Raw genomic sequence first — 20287 nt, forward strand, 5'->3', positions numbered from 1 at the left:
TTGATGGCATCTAATTCCCATTGAAAATAGTATTTCTGAAGCACTGGACCTGTTTCTCCCTGCTTGTATCGAAGTCACAGCAGCAGCCCTTGGCCACCTAGTTATAATCTGTAAAGATGGGGCAAAATAAATGGGAGATGGGAAAGATGGACGGCTTTTAAGAATTATGATCTGTGGGTCACACAGGTATAACAGGGTGTTCTGGCACTTTAGAGGCCTGACCCTCCTTTGGCTTTATTTCTAAACATAAATAAATAAAAATATCAGGGGCAGATCCTGAACCTGAAATGAACCATCTGATTCTGGATTTGCCTTTATCAAAGCACTTTAATATTCAGACCCAGAAAGAGCAGAGCAGTGCAGGATCTGCGTATCTTCTTGTTGCTGTTGCCATGGGGCTCTTGTAACCAGAGACTATAGAAAGGATAGACGAATAATCTACTTAGGTGTCCAGTGTTCCTGGTGATATTTTATCCTCCAGAGGTCACACCGTATGTTCAGTGCAAGATAAGCCGGCAGGTACCCGTTCTCAAATGATGTAGTTTGGAGTAAAAGCCAGCAGGTGTCTGAAATGCACATGAAGGAGATGATTTAGGCAAAGGATTTGTTTTAAAATATTCCAACAGGAGTGCCCAAAGCTACGTGAGGAGTTTCTGTGAAACCTCTAGAAGCTCAGCACGCTTTAAACCCAGCTATGTCCTTATTTAATGCAAAGCACATAACTTTGACAGCCAAATTTATTCTTGCCTGAAGACTGTTTTAATTAACGCTAGTAGGTCATTCTGACTAAAGAAGGAAGAGTACAATTGCTTTCATCTTAATCTTTCACTCTTTAATTAGAGACTGGCCTGAAACCAAGCCAGGAGCCCACACATCTTCACACCCACACATACTGGGCCAAAGTCATTATTGAATTACATGCTGTATCACGCTATCTGTGCACAATACATACAGTGATGGCAGTGACACTTGTGGGGTTGCTGTATGTCTCCAGTGCTGTAAGGGTAAGACTTGTCCCTGTGTCTCTCTAACAAAAGTTTAGGTCAGGGGTTCAAAATTCAAGTTCAGATTTCAAGACCAGTGTGGATAGATGTAACTGTTACCTCGCCTACAAAACCCAGATTCAATCAAGTTGAATTCTGAACTAAACTAAGCCTTAGTTCAGAATTAAGTATCACACCAATGTGAACGACAGCTGTGGTGATAGGGCACTCAGGGAACTCATGTTTGCTGAGCAGCTAAATAGAAAATGAGTAATGCAGTAGTTACAGAGGAATGAGAGAGAAGGATCACAAGGGTGTCTGGACTTAAAAAATAGGAAGAAGACCAGATAGTTGGCAACTAGTAGCAGCAGAAGAAAGGAGGTTGCACTAGGTGAGCTCCCAGGGGCTCCCCAGCCCAACCTTCCCATGACTCTGGGAGAGTTAGGTAGGTTGTGAGCAGCAGATCACACCTGGCAGTGCTGTGTGGAATAGTCATTGTAGTTCTGTTGCCTGAAGTAACACAAAGGACTTCATTGTATTGTCACAAACAATTGTCCATCCGTTCCCCATATTCACAGTGGATTCTGTTTACTTTTCAGTGTCTCTGTTATTTGATAGCTTGGGGAGTTTCACTGCTTCAGTGAACCTAAGATGTCAACCAGGGAGCAAGAGGGCAGGGTCTAAAGGCTGTTTTCCCAGTCCAATGAAGCAAATAGTAAATCCACACTGAGCGTAGACAGGCCTTGGGGAGGCTGCTTCAGTGGGGAGTATCGGGATGAGTCCAAACCCAGGTGCTGGGAGTGGGGAAACATTTCCTTCATGGGTCTGGCCCAGACATCACACATGGAGTTAGGTCTCCTGGTGGTGTTAATCAGCTGGGTGAGATACATGTGTGTTGAGTTGAAAGGTCCCTATCCATACCATCTCTTGACAGTAATTTGCTAGTATAAACATACCTTTGCTCTTTCAATGCACGTATTTATGATATACTTTTACATGCATTTGTAAATATGCGATACATACATCTAATAATTCCCCAACACATTAGTCTTCCTTTCTGCTCCTGCATTTCTCTTGCCTCCAGTTTATAATAAGCAAAATGGTGTCAGGTGCCCATCTTACCCTAGTCATGTCCCACCAACCAAGCTCCACACTGCCAGGGCATGCAGCATCCCAGGCAGTGCTGGCTGCTCTCCCAACCTGGGCTGAAGGCTGTCACCCAGCCAGCCACCACTGGTGCTTGGGGCATCTACCCATCCTCTCCAACACATGGCATCTGACTCATTATGATCCCTGTAATTGCCTCTTTTTACAGTGAGGAATGTTAATCCTGGGTTCTGCTCCCTCTCCCAGTTTTGTAAAGACCATAATAAGGAATATTTTTACTTGTCTCCCTGTCTATTTAGACTGCAAATTTGGGGAAAGGCATGATCTCTCTCAAAAACTGGGGGGACTGGTAGTCACTGAGGCAGAGCATGTAATACTGAGTAAGATCAGTGAAGTCTGTGCCTTGAACAGTCCTTTTTCCTTATCCATATTTGCTCATTTTCACCTGAATCATAATAGGATCAGTGTACGAGTTCTAGCAGTTGTCCGACATCACCAATCTCCTCTGTGCACCTGTCTGCTGGACGATTAGATTACAGCTTTTTTCCGCTCTGTTGCTTAGTGCATGATAATAGACATTTCATCATCCCATTACATTAAAACATAAGAAGAGCTGCGCTGGGCCAGATAAAAGGTTCAACCATCCTAATTCCAACACTGAACAATCCAAACACTTATGACAGACAGCAGAAAGAGCAGGATGAGTATACAGCATTGCAGCAACGTGATCGTTCTTTCCTCTCTAGAAACTGGCTGTTGATGGAGTCCGTACAGCAGCAGTTATAGAAGGTCATTGTTTTTAACAGCCCCCAATGGCTCCAGACTCCCTCAAGGGCTATGGGGGACCTGTAGCATCACGTCCTATAGTGCTGGCGAGCCACCTAACCTGTGAACAAGCCCACTTTCCCTCTCTGCATGGTGTTCAGACCAGCCCTCTACCCATGTAACATCCCACTCCTGTGGTTAATGCAATATCCTGTCCTCCCAAAAAAGACAGTCCTAGTTCGGTCAATAGCATGCCAACCTAGGGAAACTGTCTATATCGGACATGTAGAAAAAAGTCTTCACCAGGAGAGTGGTTCAGGACTGGAGCATTCATTCAGAACTCATTCAGAAAGAGACTTTCTCACACAAGTTACACTGCCCTACAGAGGAAATGGCTTTATTCTCTCACCAAGGATCATGCTGCAGCAGTAGGGGCTATATAGGACATACTGTCCTAGGATATGCCATGAAAAATGATTTCTAGTTTATTTATAGAGGAAATCCTAACTGAGCACTGCTGATGTGCCCACTTGGTTGGAGATGTGTCTGAAACCATAATCTCTGGGAAAGAAAGAAGAGAGTTGTAAAGCAGGCAGCAGGAGCTTCGTTGCTTGGGAGCCTTGGCCCCAAATTGGCAGGGACCTGTGTGGGGACTCAGCAGGGAGCAGCAACCCCCCCGAGAGCAATAAGCTATTTAAACAGCACACGATGTACTCTGGGTTAGCAGGAGTTTGCATAACCATGCAAAGCCCTTGAGTCTGGGATCTTCTAAATAAATGCCACATTTATCAGTATGTAAAGCAGAAGAACATCCCACCTACCCTTCCCTGACCCCATAGAACAGTGTCATTAGTGAAGTCATAGCGTCATTTGTTTCTTTAAGGGTTAAAAAAATAATCCACAGCCACTGCCAGGAAGAGGCAGGACTAAACAGGCAGCAAAGAGTTAGAGCCAGAACACAGATATAAAGCAAAATCAATCATCAAAATGGACCGCAGCGAGAGCATATACATACAGAGCAAGAAAGAAAGCGAGAGGCGCTTTGTTTGGGTAGCTAATGTTCTCTGGACAAGGAGAGAGAACTTTTCCTTCGGGTTTTTAATGCCACTCTAAATATTTATAGCAAGATCATAGCCAGCTGGTGAGGCAGCAGCGGTGGGGAGCAGGGAAGGGAGGGCACATTTTCCCCAGAGCCACCAACATCATCTTTCGGGTTGTCTCTTTACTCAAAGAGAGGGAAAAGGCTGCACATTGCCAGGTTTACCCTCAAAGGGACTCATCTGCAAGAGTCAAGTCCAGTGGCTTGTGCCCTTCCCCTCCCTCACCTCCTTTGGCCATTATCACACACATGCACAGATTGTGCAGGAAGGGAAGATGCCACAACCTCCAAAACGCTACTCCAGCCTGACTCCACTCTGCTTTTAATGCGAGTCTGGGCCTTCAGGGTTTTGTCCAGCAACATTTCACCATGTTGTTATGCTGCATTGAAAAGTCTCTGGGAAAGGCCACGTATGGCATGACCTGTGATGCAAAGCTGCTGTTTTTAGAGGAACAGACTTCCCCCATCCCTTCAGTCTGCTGGGCCACAGATGTGGGAGCAGAACACATGAAGGACTGCAAACACCAGCGTGGCACGGGAGTTGACATAAGGGTACTGTGGCTCCCAAGGATTTTTGCTCATCTGCCTCGCTGTGACTAGACGCAGACATGACTCACCCGTGAGCTTTGGCTTTGAAAATATGAGAAGGACTTGTGCTTTAACCTTGTGTTTCCCTGTGGTAGCGATGCTTAGAAACAGCTTTTTGGATTCAGTCCCAAGGGAGGAATTTCAGCACAGAGGAGGGGCCCAGAACAGTTACCTGGACATGGGCAGCCAGTGCCATTTCTCTTGAAACACCCAGGAAATTGACACAGAGCTGGGACACATCACACTGGACCTGGACCTGGACCTGCTGGAGATCCCAGCCAGGGACCAGCTGGGGTTGTGGGGTTGTGGGGTTGTGTGTTCCACTGGCACAAGTTTCCCCACTGATCCCAGCCGGGGTTGTGGGGTTGTGGGGTTGTGTGTTCCACTGGCACAAGTTTCCCCACTGATCCCAGCCTGGAGATGGATTTAGGCTCATCATCGCAGATACCTACATGCGAGTGTTAAATATGGACACCTACCTCTGACTGAGGCAGTGAGCACTTGAGGAGACCCAGCAGTGCCTGAGGACTGTAGGGTGTTCACCTGCCCAGGTATAGGTGGTTCTTACTAGTGACCTGCATAACTCATCAGACTTGGTTATATTGACTAGACCTCACTGGCTGCAAAAGGAGCTCAGACACCTTGTTCATGTGCAGATGCTGGCAGGCAGGGAACCCACTGAGGTGTCTGCCCTGGGGAGCTAAGTGCCACCCTGGGACCTTGTTTCCAGCTTGCTGTACTTACTTCAGCAGCCTGCTTCAGTCCTCTCACCCGTAATGCTGAGCTTCCTCAAGCCACCTGCTTGAGAAGTTCTTTGCTAAGGGTTTCAGAGAGCTGAGGTCCTTACAAAAAAGGCCACGACCTGATAATTTCTGTATGAAATATCAAGCATTATCATAATGATGAACTGCTCCAAGAGTGAACTTCACTCTGCTTGGCAGAGGTAGCTGGGCTCTCACTGCCCATCTTTGGGCAGCCCAGGGCACAGGGGACCCCATGCATCAGCATCTCCCACCAGACTGCAACTGGGTGACGCTCCCCAGATCTCTCCATAAGGTGGAGACACGGTCCATACCACCGGGATTCCTGGAAGCCCTCCTCTCTCCCTCTTTCTCCATGAAGCTACAGTGACAGTGCACTACCTAGCGCAAGGCATTGCAGACTGTTTACAGGCTTCTAGAGTTCCCAGGCACTTTAGGACAGGGTCCTGCTGCTGTTTCCAAACGGACAGCCAGGACTTTTATAAGTGAACTTTCCTCTCTGTGTCTATTTATTAGATGTAAACATTTGCCAGAAAAACACCACTTGGGCATGCTCAGTCTTGGCCAGGTCGTTGCAAAAGGGAACGCGGCGTCACATGTGATAACAGCGAGAAGCCCGTGTCCCTATTCTTAGCGCTGGAATGTATACAATGCCCCACCGCTGCGCAGCTCCTGCACACAGCTCCTGAGAGCGGCAAAAGTGACTGCAGAGTAAACACGGCCAGAAATCACCCTCTATGAATCACTTACCTACTGAAAGAAACGTCCTGTGGGTTTATAGGTTTTTATCCAGGCTCTAGCTATGGAAAATCTCAGCAGAGAATAAATGACAGAAAGTAAGTGCACGCGGTGAAGGACAACAGAAGGTAAACGTTTCTACCTTACCGTTGCACTGCAGGTTGAGCAGTTAGCCATGACAATAGATACTCATCCTATTGTTCTGCCTGGCACTTAATTTAGTCATTGCGTGTCTTGATTAACATAAAAACCCCACAGCTAAGCAGAGTTAATAAATAACTGTTTTAATGAAGATTCCCGTCTCTAGGGTTTCGTTTTCCCTGCTGCAGAGTTCAGCTCTGCCAGATTTACATTCTTTGGGAGTGACTAACTCTAGGGGAAAGAGGCACAAGCTACTAAACTGCTAATACTTAAAAATAGTGAATAAATGTCTAAGCACATTTATTCAATCTGATTAAAATGAACAAACCAATTGCTTCAGCCATCCAGCTTTAATCCCAAATCAGTGAGATAACTTCAGTGCTTTTGCTTCTTGCCAGGGACACAGGCAGTGCTGACCTCAGAGCTGCAACCTAGCTGATAACTTCATGAAAATTTTAAAGGGTCTTAGTGACCTTTTAGCTTCTTTATGATTTTCCCACTGTGCTTAACCCATGTTCCATTTTTATGCATAACAGTGAATGGATATTTAGAGCAACATCAAAGTCCCGATTTGTTCCCTTGAAGCTGGATATTTCAATAAAAACTGCTAAAAATTTTGAGTTTTTTTCTGCCAAGTCCAGAATTCATCTCTCTCCTATTTTGCTATGGAGGAAGGATCCACTGAGAAGTTTCTCTTCAAAGACCAGGACTTCTCCTCTGAACTGTTGAGGCAGCTGAATGCTCTGCGGCAGAGCAGGATGCTGACTGATGTTACCCTCTGCTCCGGGGGCTTTGAAATCCCCTGCCACCGAAACGTGCTGGCTTCCAGCAGTCCATACTTCAAGGCGATGTTCTGTAACAACTTCAGAGAGAGTCGCCAGGCTAAAGTCATCCTCAAGGGCATCGACGCCGAGATTTTGGATCAAATCATCCTTTACATTTACACAGGGGAGATTCTTATATCCACTGAGAATGTCCTGTGCCTCTTGGAGACAGCCTCCATGCTGCAGTATGCTAAGCTGTTTGAGGCCTGCTCTGCCTACCTCCAGGACAAGCTGACTCCTGACAACTGTCTGAGCATGTTCAGGCTAGCAAAAGTCTTGAACTGCCAAAGCCTGACTGAGAAAGCCAAGGCTATGGCCTTGAAATGCTTTCCTGAGGTGGCCTCTTCTGAGGACCTGAAGGACCTTTGTCCATTGGAGCTCATTGATTACCTTGGGGATGATGAGCTCTGCGGAGAGGAGGAGCAGGTCTTTGAGACACTGATGGTCTGGATCCGACATGACCTCCAGGCAAGACGAGGCTACATCCAAGAGTTGTTCAAGAAGGTCCGGCTTCAGTACGTCCATCCAACTTTTTTCTTCCACTTCATTGCCAATGACTCCCTTGTTCAGTCCTCGCCCACTTGCAGGAGCATCCTTGAGTCAGCTTGGAGACATATGTTTTCCTTGTACAGCACCAACGCACCGGACATCAAGCCCATGCTGCATGTCCCTCGCAGGTACTCCAACCAAGAGTTCCTCATCATCATTGGTGGCAGGAAGGACAGCCAGCAGACAACAAGAGAAGTCCTGCTCTATGATGACAAGACAAACCAATGGCTAAGCCTGGCCAAACTTCCCATGCGCCTGTACAAAGCCTCTGCAGTGAGCTTGCACAGCAATATTTATGTGCTTGGAGGGATGCCTGTTAACAATAAGAAAAGCCCGGTCAGTGGCAATATTTACATTTACTCCCTCAAACTCAATCAGTGGAGGTTGGTTGAGCACATGTTAGTTCCACGTTACTCCCACAGAAGCTTGGCTTATAAAAATTACATTTTATCATTCGGTGGAATTGGCGAAAACCAGGAAATCCTGAATTCTGTGGAAAGATACGACAGCGTCTACAACACCAGTGAGAGCATGGCAAACATGCCTGTTGCTGTCCTTCACCCTGCTGTTGCTGCCAGAGATCAGAGGGTCTACCTCTTTGGGGGAGAAGACATTATGCAAAACCCTGTCCGGCTGATCCAGGTAATGGTCAGTCCTGCTTGTCATAGGCCGTTTCAGCTAAGGTATGCAGCAGGTCATTATCCTGCTGAGGAAACCAACCCCCCAAAACCACTTTATTGTGAGTTGCAGCCAGAGGCAGGATGAGTTGACACATGGCTTCAGGGAAGTCTTGTCTGCAAGGAGCATTGCAATCCTGTGAGTGTTTTTCAGGCACAAGCCCCAAGATACTTCTTTGGGTGTCAGGCATCTCTGCCACCAGTGGGCACCGGGGCCAGGGCTGCTGCAGGTGATGCTATGAAAGGCAGCAGCCAGCCCCACTGCCTGGCTTCATGCCTGTAGCCAATCTCACCTAAATCAGTGCTTTCCACTTGGCAGCTGAGATGGGTCTCAGCCGCACATCTGCTCACTCACAGCAAAACAAAGATCCATGATCGTTACAGCGATTAGATTCTCACTTATCAAAGGGCCAGGACTTATCCTGACAGTTATTTCATATAAACAGTTGTGTTAAAAATGTGGCTCCTGCCACATGTTGCTGGCTTGCTGCCTGCTTTCAGTGGTTACACCCTATTAGGAGGAAAAAAATACGTGAGATCCTTTCTTATCTGATCTGATGCTTTAGCAACATTGTAGAGTTACTTTCCCCATGTGTGTTTTTCACTGGTTTAGGTGGTTTAACTAAGAAAGATCATTAAAGGCTAAGATGGCAGACAGCACATGAGTAATAGTTTTTGATGGTGATAACGCATCTTGATTATCAAGGGGAAGGAAATATATATCAGTTAGTGGGAAGACGTCCTGGAGGTATTTGCTATATTAAGAAGCAGATGACGTGACATAAAAGTTGGTGTCGCCCAGATATGGGTGACTGAATGGTCATCATCTGGCAACCGCTCTTTTTCTCACATAAATTGATGACTTAGATACCGCTCTAAGTCTCATTAACAAGTCCCTTTGCCAATCTCAGTGCATACCAGCCACCAAAACAAATATAGCAACTGGGCAAACACTGTGGCTGCCAGCTGAGCTAGGTGAAGTTGAGGTTTGCTTGCCCAGGAAATCACTAAGGCTAAGTCAGCAATACACAGAATAACTGGGAAGTTAAATTAGATGGCTTGCACATTGGAAAAGCATTATCAAGGACTTATAGTGATTTAATGGCCATGCAAAGATTTACAAGTGAGAAGATTGCATATTGCAGATATACTCTGCCTTAGCGCATGTGCTAGCATCTCCTGAGCAGACAAGCCTGGAAAACTAGAACACTTTCCAAGGGGACATATTAGGAAAGAAAGTGGATAAATTCTCAGCTTAAGACAGAGGATTGTACTAATTAGGACAAAATTCAACCCATAAGTTCCTCTGTAATTACAATTATCAGTTAAAATGCAACATAAACAGCTGTGTGTGTATCTTCATTTACTTGTCAGGTTTATCATGTCTCCAGGAATATGTGGTTTCGGATGGAAACCAGAGTGGTGAAGAATGTCTGTGCACCAGCTGTCGTGATTGGAGACCAGATTATCATCGTAGGTGGTAAGGGCTCTGTTTCACCCTCCCTCCTCTCTCCCCCTGCCCAGCTCCTGCTGTATCTCTCAGCTTTCCTGCTTGGGATGCTCCCTCAAAAAGCATGCGGAGCTTGGGAAGGAAAGGAGAAGTGTGTCCACCCTCCATACACATCTCTCATGGGGTTTCATTGCCATGGAAGTGGGGACAAGTTCTCCACGAGGCACATTCTTACTCCAAGTGATGGGGAGAAACTGAGGAAAAGCCAATGCAAGTTTCTGCTCTGCAGAAGGGAGGAAGCCAAGGGCATGGGGGTCCTGTTCCTTCCCTGCTGACTCACAGCCTGGCCCTGCCTCACTGCTCTTCTTGGTAATGTGGAGAGCACAGTTACCCCAAGGCCATGGACAGCTTGTTGGGATGAGTGTGCTGCAGGGCTATGAGGGGTCAATTGGTCCTGTAGCTGCCTCCTGGGGGTAACTGTGAAATGTCCTGAGAGGGGTGTGAAGCACTTGCAGACTCAGTGTCTTTTTCAACCTGAGGATCAGCTTCTGCCCGTGGCACTTTGATGAATCGCATGTCGTTGGTAGTTCAGCAATCTACAGTCCTTAATGCATCTCCCCTGACCACAGGCTGGCATGAGGAAGCATGTGTCAGATTATTTAAGGGAGAATTAGGCATAGGGAAGCTTTAGCAGAGCAGAGAACTGAACCCGAATGACACAGGACTCAAATGGGGTGTCATCTCCCAGTGGCAGGCCACTGCTACCCTTTGCAGTGAGAATAAGGGACAGCTGGGTCAAAAGGTCCAGGACTAGCAAGATCCTGTGTGGCAGATTACCCTGACCTCAGACTACAGTGCCCAAAATATAGTATTTTCAACTCTCTTATCTTCAAATGCATTAATATCAAGAGTATGTATTGACATGAGCCTGCTGCTGCTAAGCTTAAGATCTCGATTTGTTTTGTATTTATCTAACAAAAGCCACAGAAATTCATGTTAATTTTAAACATCTTTCATTTTGCTTGAAAGTAGAGAGATTCACCATGGTCAGTTTTTATTTACCAAACTCCATGCCAAAACATTGGCCAAACACTCTTAGTTTATCAGCAGTAAATCCCATAAAAATAACATTTTGTCTTAAAAACTGCTTTCATCACGTTTCAAGTCCTCTTTGAATGACTGGTCACATCATAACAAAGGGGAGTGGGTTGGCCTAAGCAAAAGAAGCCTTGATTTTTGTTATGGGACATGGATATGAGTCCCACAAAACATGGGTCAAAGCAGTTTGTTTGCCATGGGCAGTCTTAATTATCTACAGGGATACATGGGCAAGATGCTGGTGGATACCAAGCTTCCACATCCCCATTGCTCGAGGGCAACAGCCTTGGTACCAGCCCTTACCTCTCAGCAGACACAAGGTTACATCACCCGTTGGTGGAAGAGCTGTCCTTTGGGTCACTGCCATGGTACCCAGCATGGATGTGGCATTGAGGGCTTTGAGAGTGGAGCGAGCACCAGTGGCACTGCGCTGTTGTGTACCCAGCTCCATTCAGCAGACAGCTACAACTCCAACCCAACATGGCATTGTTGTTCCCTTCCCATGTGCCATTGGTTTCTGTATGGTTTAGGAGTCTGTTGAGTGAAAACAAATACTTTGGGATGTTCACCTGCAGAAAACTGCAAGCTCCAACTGTGTTTGACAGGTTGCTTGCCTGATCTGATGGGTTTTATGGTGCTTGTTGAGCCTTGGCTGCCAAGGTGCTATGAGACAGGGTGAGGACAAACAGGAAGGGAAGACAGACAGACAGGCATTCTTGTTACACATCATCACTTCCCAGCTTAGATATCTTAATTCTGCCAAATTATGTACTAGTATAAAAGGTTTTATTGAAGACTAGCAGGAAATATATAGTTCCTGGCTATAAGTTCTAATTCACATCTGTCTCTTCCACCTCTGGCATTGCATTTAGGGTACACCCGGAGAATAATTGCTTATGACACAAAAGGCAACAAGTTTGTTAAATGTGCAGACATGAAGGACAGACGAATGCATCATGGGGCCACTGTCATCAAGAACAAGCTGTATGTCACAGGAGGACGATGTCTCACTGCAGACAATGTCATCGAGGACTTGGATTCCTTGGACTGCTACGATCCAGAGACTGACACCTGGACACCAAAGGGAAAACTGCCGCACAAACTCTTTGACCATGGGTGCCTTACACTCCAGTGTGTCCCCTGTTCTAACCTTCTCTAAGTGACCTTTGATACTTCCCAGGACATTCTGTGCTTTCCTGCACAGAAAGGACCCGCTTTGCTCTGCAGAGAGCACATGGGGAATCCTCATGGGGTCCCACAAACTCCTGACCTGGAAGGCACTGGTGGCAATTAGTCATTCCCTAAACGCTCTGCCAGAAAGATCATGAGCTTTGTGCTCATGCTGTATTCACCTGACTGGTGTTGCATGTGGTGCTGCTAAATCCAGCTCAGATACCTCACCTAGAATCTCAGCAGAAAACAGGGAAAAGATACTGGGTAAGAACCTGGCACAGGATTTGGCCTTGTGCACACTTTAAAATAAGAGGTGAATAGAAATGCTGCTATCTCCAGGGAAAGTAAGATCTGGGTAACCTGCATTTGCTAGCATGCAAACACAGCTGCATGATGCAGCCCTTTCCTGCTCAATGCTGACCAAGCCTTCCATTTCCAGTGGTGGGAGCATTTAGAATAGGAAGCCCCAAGCTCTAGTCTTGTATCCAGCCCAGCAGCAGCTGCCTGCATTAGCTATGGTAGTCATCTTATCAGAAATAAAATGTTAATGTTCCTAACATCAAATTAGAAATTAGCAAAAGGCTGATGCTTTTATCTGAATTCTAACACTGTGACAAGATGCAGATTTGGCTTTTTGAGCTACTCCTCTTTCAACAATGCAGGGAAGACTTTTGTTCCAAATCTGAAGGAGCAGGAGAAGGTGGGATGGAAATGAAGATGTTCTGCATCTTCTTTTTCAAGGGATCTTGTTTTGCAGGGATTTTGCTTCTCCTTTTGCATCAAGGATAAAAGTGGGGTTAGTTAGGAAGCTCTTTGGCTAATAGAATTCTTGAAAACTGGAGTAGCAGAGAGGACACATAGGGGAAAGGGGATGTAAAAGAGAAGAGGTATTGTGGAGGAACGTTTTCTTTTTCCCTTTCTCCTCTCTCCAAACCACTAGAAAACAACGATGAGAGAAAGCCAGTGACAGGAAACCAGCTTTCCAAGAAGAGCAAGCCTAAGTCTGCCACTTGGCAGAGCAGCTCTGGCTCCACCAATATTTTTATGGGGTTCTGCCACTAAGTGCATATTTTTAAATGGAGGGGATTAATCATCAGATACTGAACAGGCTGTGAACTGCTGTCTGGTCACCAGGCTTGGTGAGATTGCTGAGATAGCAAAGAGCTCTAAAGGTCACACTGATGACCACCATCCAGAGAAAAGATGGCAGAAGTAACACTCCTTTTTTTCCTCATATGTGAAAGATAGTGGGACTTTTCAAAGGGTACGAGTTGGCATGAGGAAACCATGCTCAACCTTCCTCTTCACTGAAGGCTGCACAGCCATGTGGTCACCACCATGTTGCAGGACACCAACTCCAACCACTAAGATCCCCCCCCAAATGTATATCTGGGAGCAGAAGGATGGCACAAATAGTTAATGAAGTGGGGGACTGGAAGGAAGTATTGCATATTAACTGCTGGTTTAACGATGCAAAATAAAATTGTTATTATTGTTTATATGAGGTTTGCATTCAGGAGTCTTCATTGTTCCCTCTGCATTGTTGATAAAGGGAATTGTTTTTGTACCAGTGGTTTTTGCCAGGGTTTCCTTCTAAGGATCTGAGTAAACCTGCAAAAAATGAGTGTAAACCCAAACTCATCTCCCAGCTCGGAAGCCTTTGGCTATGTTTCTTCTCTGTCTTTCAGTCTGTATCATCATCTCCCTGTGCAAAGCAAGACTAAATCATGGCACTTGCCAAATTGGATGGAGCAGTGATTCATTCTGCTTCCTCGCTGACCAGCTCCGGCTCTCTGGAGAAAGAAGCCTTGTCATGGCCAATTATGGAAAGTCTGCCCCGGGGAGATGTTTATTCCTAACCCTGCAGTGCTGCCTTCCCAAACTCCTTCCTGTCGCGACCCCATTCAGCTCCAAAACTCCAGGAGACGCCAGTTGCTGCCACACATTTTAGCTGACACGGATTCCTGCCAGGCTCGTGACCGTACCCAGAACTGAGGAAAAAAAGCTGACTTGGGGCCGTAACACCATGTTTGCAAACTACTGCCACAGTCATTGGTTTATGCTTGGAAGCAAACAGATTTTTTTAATTCCCATATCACATAACTAGTGATTTTCTCAGCATTCATGCTGCGACCAAATAGTACCTTGCACAGCTGTAGCTGGGCAGAAAATGGGGAGTGCAAAGAAGAGGCACAGTTGAAACAGCGTTGAGTAAAGCATTCTTCCCCTGGCCCTCGGGGAACCCTCATGTCACCCCCAAGTCATTGGACATGCCAAGGGCTATGGCCAGCTTTGCTCTGGCTGCAACTCTGTGCTCCTTCCCTTCACAAACTCGCACATCGTGCCCATAATTCAAGGAATTTGGGTTCACTGGGCAGTAAGTACGAAGCCTGGTTTCTGATAGACTTCTGTCTCTTGGTCAACCTGATGCAAACTATAATCAAAGCTTTTGGGCCCCTTTGCAAAAAAGGGTTGAAAGCAGGGAACAGTGTTGAGCCTTACCGAGGCAGATGAGGGCTTGCAGAGTCACTTGGTCACGATGCAGCAGCAGATGTAGCTTCAGGGCAGGGGATATGCAGGCCTGGGACAGACACTGTGGAGAGAAGGGATGCTGCCTTCCGAATCAGGTGCTGGCCACCACCCAGCCCACCTAGAGCAATACCTATTACCATCTCAAGTGTTTTGCAGTTGTCATATCCAGTGGTGTTACAGGTAAAAGCACTTCTATCAAAGGCTGACCAAGGTACCCCTTTCTCCGCTGTCAGAAGGGGACTTTCCTGAGGAAGATCTGCAAGGCCACCACTACCTGGAACATTTTCTGAGTCACCACATGCTTTTCCAGATGTCTCATCGTCCTAATATTCAAGCATTGGAGGGCTCGCTTAGAAGGGAGAGCAGCAAAGGTATTTCACAAATACAACAGCAGCCCCATGAAAAGGTGGGAATTTGTTGCACTTTGTTTAATAACCCTGGAGACCAGGGAAAAGAGGGGTTTAAGAAAGGGTCATTGATTTGGGGGTCACCTTTCAGAAAGGCGGAGCACCTGCTGCTTTTTTTCACATCAGGGAGTGCTGTGAAGGATCGTCACTTCTAAGGTCTCATTCTTGGGTGTCCTGAGATATTCACCACATCATGGAAACCACAGGACCACATGGTTGCAAGCAGCCTGCCCCATGGGACAGCATGTTACCCAGTCCCTCACGGCAGGTACTTGTCCAACACGTTGAAAATCTCCCATAAGATTTTCACTTTGTTCCCTCCCTAAGTAACCCACGTGAGTGCCGTATTAACCTCACAGGTTTTAATACCATCTCTCCTAAATTTTCCTTGCTGTACCTTCTGCCATCCCCACAGAGATAAAGGGCAATCAATTACACTTTTTTGATACCATATATTTTTTCACATCTTTAAAGTTTATTAGGATGTTTCAAATTCTGTAGACTAAACAAACCCAGCCCTTTCAATATTTCCTCATAACTCGTGTTTTCTAGACCTCTGATCATTTTTGTTGCTTTCCTCTGGACAATTTCCAGTTTGTCTGTTTTGGTTTTAGTTTATTTAAGCGCAGGGCCGTGGCTCAGCCTCACAGTGCTGAGAAGGGCAATAAACCCCTTCCGCATCTTACCTACAGCACTTCTGGTCTCACAGCCCAGAAGGACTTCTGGTTTTGACAGCTGATTACCGCCTTGGGTTCCACTGTGCTCACGATTAAAAATGCTTGCAAGTTTGGGCAAGGTCACATGGAAAGACTGCAGGAGATCCAGGATCTCCCAGGGTTATTCCACAACTCCATCTTTGCTTCGGCTCACCAGGATCCTGAACCAGATCCCATTGAAAACAATAAGTCTCTCCATGGGCTTCAGCAAGGGGCTTTGGAGCAGGCCCTAATTACTGTGTTCTCAGCTGGGTTCTTCACTAATTCTATTAATTTTAACAGCAAATATTTAATGTTTGAGTCATTTTTTATAACAGGGGAAAAGTTTCATGCAAAAAAAAGAAAAAAAAAAGGGAGGAGATTGCTTTTTCTTTTTAACTTTCTTCCACTTCCCCCAGTGCAAACTCAGAGCTGAATCCTGCTGCACAGGCGGTCCGTGGTGGAAGGCAGCTTTGCTTTGATCTCAGCAAAGAGCTTGGTAGGTTAAGCCTGTGTTTTTTCACTGTAACCATTTATCAAACAATACAGTCCTCTCCAAGGGCAGCCGCCTTCTTGCGCAGTAATATGTTTATAATTATAATGCATTTCCTGCTTCTTCTTGATTAAACACACCTGACAAAGTAGGGAAGATGTCAATGCATAAATAAACGGGCACTGTGAGTTCATCGCTTTGTCAGTCCCTTTTTTTTCCAAACGCCAAGGAGTTCACTGCGGGGTGAATCCTCTACTTGAGAAGGAAACAATGGGGAGAGCATATATGAATAGCGTACAGGGTAATTTATCCCTGGCGTTGTTCCTTAGCCTGACCTGAGAGCCATTAATAATTGACAGCAGCAAAACCAATCCCTTCTTAAAAACATAAACATCTATACTTTTTTTCCAGCTGCTTGAAAGCTCCCACGCAGAAGTTAAACAGTCATATTCTCCATGGCACAAATGAGCATGGATTCCTTGGTGCAATCTAAAGGAGCTAAGACCTGCACATTAGTGAAGTGCTAATAGTGATTGCAGCAGCTATTTTTGATGAATTTGCCCAGGGTCCAAACAGAGCACAGTGCATACGGACAAACTGGTGTCTCAGGCTGCCGTTGCAACCGAGTGAAAAGGGCTCCTCAAGGTTTGTGCTGGAGCACTGAGAGATTGATCTGGCCTCTTGTGTTTATTGAAGTTTCCAAAATAGTAGCAGAGTAGTGAGGAGCCCAACGGCTCTGTCACTCGGCACGTCACCCACGGGCGCCAGCTGCCGCTTGTCACTTCTCTCCCTGGGGCTCTTGCTTTGCCTGCACTTCTTTCATGTTGCAAGAACCCTTTCTGAGAAGAGCAAGGAGCAGCATGTCTCTTGCAGCCCTGGGCTCTTCGGTAGCTGCTTTAAACAACACAAGGCATCCCCACAGCTGTTGGAGATGTTTGGCTTTAGACTGGGGTGAGACAGGGGGCAAAACAGTGCTGCAGGTGGGAAAAGCTGGCAGAATCTGGTCCACTTCTTCATCTGGCTAGAAAGAGGTCTGTAAACCACCCTCCTGTATCTAATCCTCCCATGTCTAGTCCTCTGGAGTTTGTTTCCTGATCAGGCTATGTCTTCTGATGAATAAGCGACGTTCCACCACCCCTCCCTAAAGCAGGCATGCTAGGACAAGGGCAAAGGCATGGCCCCTTCCTCAGGTCCTTCAGTGCCACAGCTGTAATGACATCCCATGAGTTTTGCCCTGGTCTTCCAAGGTTTCTCCCTGCTCTTGGACACCTTCTGAGGCCAAACAACTGGGCAGATGTGCTGTGCAAGTGCCCTGCACCCATGTTAGGAGGTGTCTGGGGAATGACACCAAGGACTCTCAAGTCCAAATTTTCAAGCTGATGGGGTGCTCCTGGTGTGGCAAATCAGCCAAAACCAATCTGAGCCTTAGAGCAGAGCCCTGACACCTCTCCATGAGAGCTGGGTCACTGCAGGGGAACATGTCCAGCCCAGAGGACAAACTGCATGAAGGGTGCTGCAATGTGAAACTTGGCTACAAAGCTTCAGTGCTGGGAAAGCGCAGTGTTTTATCCAGATCAGCAGCAAGCCCTGGAATTAATAGGGTTGATTAAACCGTTTTGATGTGCATGGTATGTGGAGATAAGGACCCAATTCCCAAGGGCTTCCAGTGAAAATTAGATGTTAACCATAACAGTACGTGACATCCCCGACAGGGGTGAAGAAGACTAGAGACAAGTACAAACCAAGGGGGCAAAAGAGGCAGCTCTTGGGAGATCAAAGTTACCATGAACTTGCTGGGTCTGTTTTGATGCTGAAATGATGTGGACCCTGGCACCAAGCAGATCGAAAGCAAGGGAACTATGCCTGCTTTATGTTGTTATGACAGATATATTTCCCTGAAGATGACATTAAAGAGTACCAGAGGCTCAAACACTGTTGTGTTTATCTGTTCCCTGGGTAGGGCTCTTACTCTTAGAGACAGCTCTGCAGAATATGGCCCCTGTTCAGAAAACTTTGCCTCTGGCATGAGGACCATGGCAAGCATGACATGGGGAGCCAGCCCAGGGGGTCAAGGGCTCACATGGCTATTGCCGTCTGCCACCTGGCAGGACAGCATCCCTTTGAGACATACAAAGGGATGAGCCACCAGAAGAGACTACTCTGCCATGCACTGAGGTTCACAGATAGGAAGCTGATGGCAGACAATTCTTCTCTAAGGTGTTGACATGGGGTTCATCCTGTGCAATAGCATGAAAAGGCTCCTCATCACCCAGGCTGTGTCAATGGTGCCTCCATATGCTTCAGGCCATTTTTTGGCCCTGGGACTCCCTTGCAATGGAGCTTGCACCTGAATTAGCCATTAATGGGATCCCAAACTTCCCCTACCCATGGCATGAACTAACCCACGCTTGTTCAAGAAGTGCACTTATAGCCATGGCATCCTAAGTAGAAGACTCACAGCAGCTTAACTGGGCACCAGCTCAAGACTTGACTGAGGAGGAAAGCAGAGAGGTCCTACAAACATTCTTCAAGACACTGTGATATTTAATGGCTAACTCAGACCTTTTTAAAAGAAGGCAGTCTTTGGGCTTGGGAGGTGCTGGCTGAAGTCCTGAAGGCTTCTAGCTGAGAGACTCTGTTCAGAGCCTACAAGAGTTGTCTTTCTGCTCGTTATAACTTGGAACAAATGTTGGTAAATGTAGTCTGTTTCTTCTCCAGGAATAGAGGGCTCTGGAAATTTTCTCAAGAGAAAAACAGCAACATGCTGTGAGAGAAGTACTGCAGGCTGAAATACAAATGGCAGAGAAGCCAAAAGCATGTTCACCCTTCCAAGCTTGAGCTTATGTTTTTAATGGCATGAAATGTGACATGCACAGTCAATCATGGATTTAAAGCCGAGAGTCTGTTATTTGTGATGGCAGCATAAAATATATGAGTCCTTACTCCAAAGAGCTTACAAGAGATTCAGAGCAGAGGACACAGATGACCCTCAGAGCATCATCAGCTGGAGTTTCAAAGCATGCAGCTCATTTGTTAGGCAAGAGCAATATCTTATGCCATAAGCTGGCTACCTGAAGTATACCTCAAAAAAGAAAAATCAGCTCTTCCCTGTGGCTCCCTGGTCCACAGCCATTCCCACAGATCAGCACACAAATGCCATCAAGAAAGTGCCAAGGCCCCGGGTTCCTGGAAACTCAGGCAACACGTGGCTACACCAACCTCTTCTGTTCCCACATGCCCCATAGCCAGAAGGGCATCATTACCCTAAACCATACCTAGGAGAACAAGTTTTAGCCTGGTTTTCAACATCCAGACTTTTCCCCAGGAAAGGTAGCAGAAGGTTTGGGGCAAGTCTAGGAAGGGGCATACAATTGGGAAAGTGGATCCCTTCTGCTTTTAAAAATAAATGCTTTATAGAGTGAGAGAACATTCAGACAGCTCAGGGCTCTCTGATTTCCAGGAACAAACTAAAAAAGCCATTTAGATAATTGAAAATACTTTGTCATTTCCCTTTCATATTTCCAGAGCAATTTCAAAGGTAATGCAGGCCGATCTTCCCAGGACTGTCACCAGGGAAGGGAAATGCAGCTGGGGAAGTGATTACATGGATCAGTAGGGTTTTGCCTTTATCATATTTGATTCTGGAATACATTCTCTGCTGATTTGTGGCTGGAATAATGAAAATACATGGATTTTCACAGAAATGCAACATAGTGCTTTGTGGCTGCAAGGTGTTGGTGAGCTCAGCTTGATCAGGAGAAAACCCCTGCCCAGGTTTTAGTAGAAATCTGCAGACACACTGCTAGCAGAATCCCGGTACTGCCAGGCTCGGTGCGATATGGCACTTGCGAACAGCATGAGTCATTTGCCCTGGAGCTGTAGGAGCAGACACCATGTGAAGATCTAGATCAGATTGGTGAATCAGCAGCATCTGACACAGTTTAAGAGGTTAAGCCTATTTATAGACAAATGAGGGTAATTTTCAAGCTGAAGGGATTGGATTTTATTATTTCTTTTATAAATTCATAATAAACTCTAGGGTGGAGAATACTGAGATCTGTACTCAGTTAACTCCTTGGAGACAAGAGGAATTTTGTCCAAAACAGGGATGGAGTCAAAAAGCCAGAAACTCAAGACTGCATTATTCTCCCTGCTTTGCATTTTAACCACTCGCAGGATTAAGTTGCTCATTCAGGACATTACAAAG

General features: G+C 46.2%; 1 protein-coding gene across 1 annotated transcript; it reads left to right on the forward strand.

The window, feature by feature from the left end:
* The first annotated feature begins 6475 nt into the window (after positions 1–6475).
* Positions 6476–11939, forward strand: KLHL38 (kelch like family member 38). Its single transcript, XM_030495594.1, has 3 exons — positions 6476–8197; positions 9607–9712; positions 11653–11939. Exons 1-3 carry the CDS (start codon positions 6848–6850, stop codon positions 11937–11939), a joined length of 1743 nt encoding a protein of 580 aa, XP_030351454.1. The 5' UTR covers positions 6476–6847.
* Positions 11940–20287: the final 8348 nt, after the last annotated feature.

The sequence above is a fragment of the Strigops habroptila genome, chromosome 1 (assembly GCF_004027225.2).
Source record: "Strigops habroptila isolate Jane chromosome 1, bStrHab1.2.pri, whole genome shotgun sequence".
Taxonomy (NCBI): Eukaryota; Metazoa; Chordata; class Aves; order Psittaciformes; family Psittacidae; genus Strigops; species Strigops habroptila.

Bases quoted from the DNA above. Each gene is read 5' to 3' on its own strand.
- KLHL38 (XM_030495594.1), top strand. From the start codon at position 6,848: ATGGAGGAAGGATCCACTGAGAAGTTTCTCTTCAAAGACCAGGACTTC. The intron at 8,198-9,606 runs GTAATGGTCAGT...TTTACTTGTCAG, and splicing joins ACCCTGTCCGGCTGATCCAG to GTTTATCATGTCTCCAGGAA. The intron at 9,713-11,652 runs GTAAGGGCTCTG...CATTGCATTTAG, and splicing joins CCAGATTATCATCGTAGGTG to GGTACACCCGGAGAATAATT.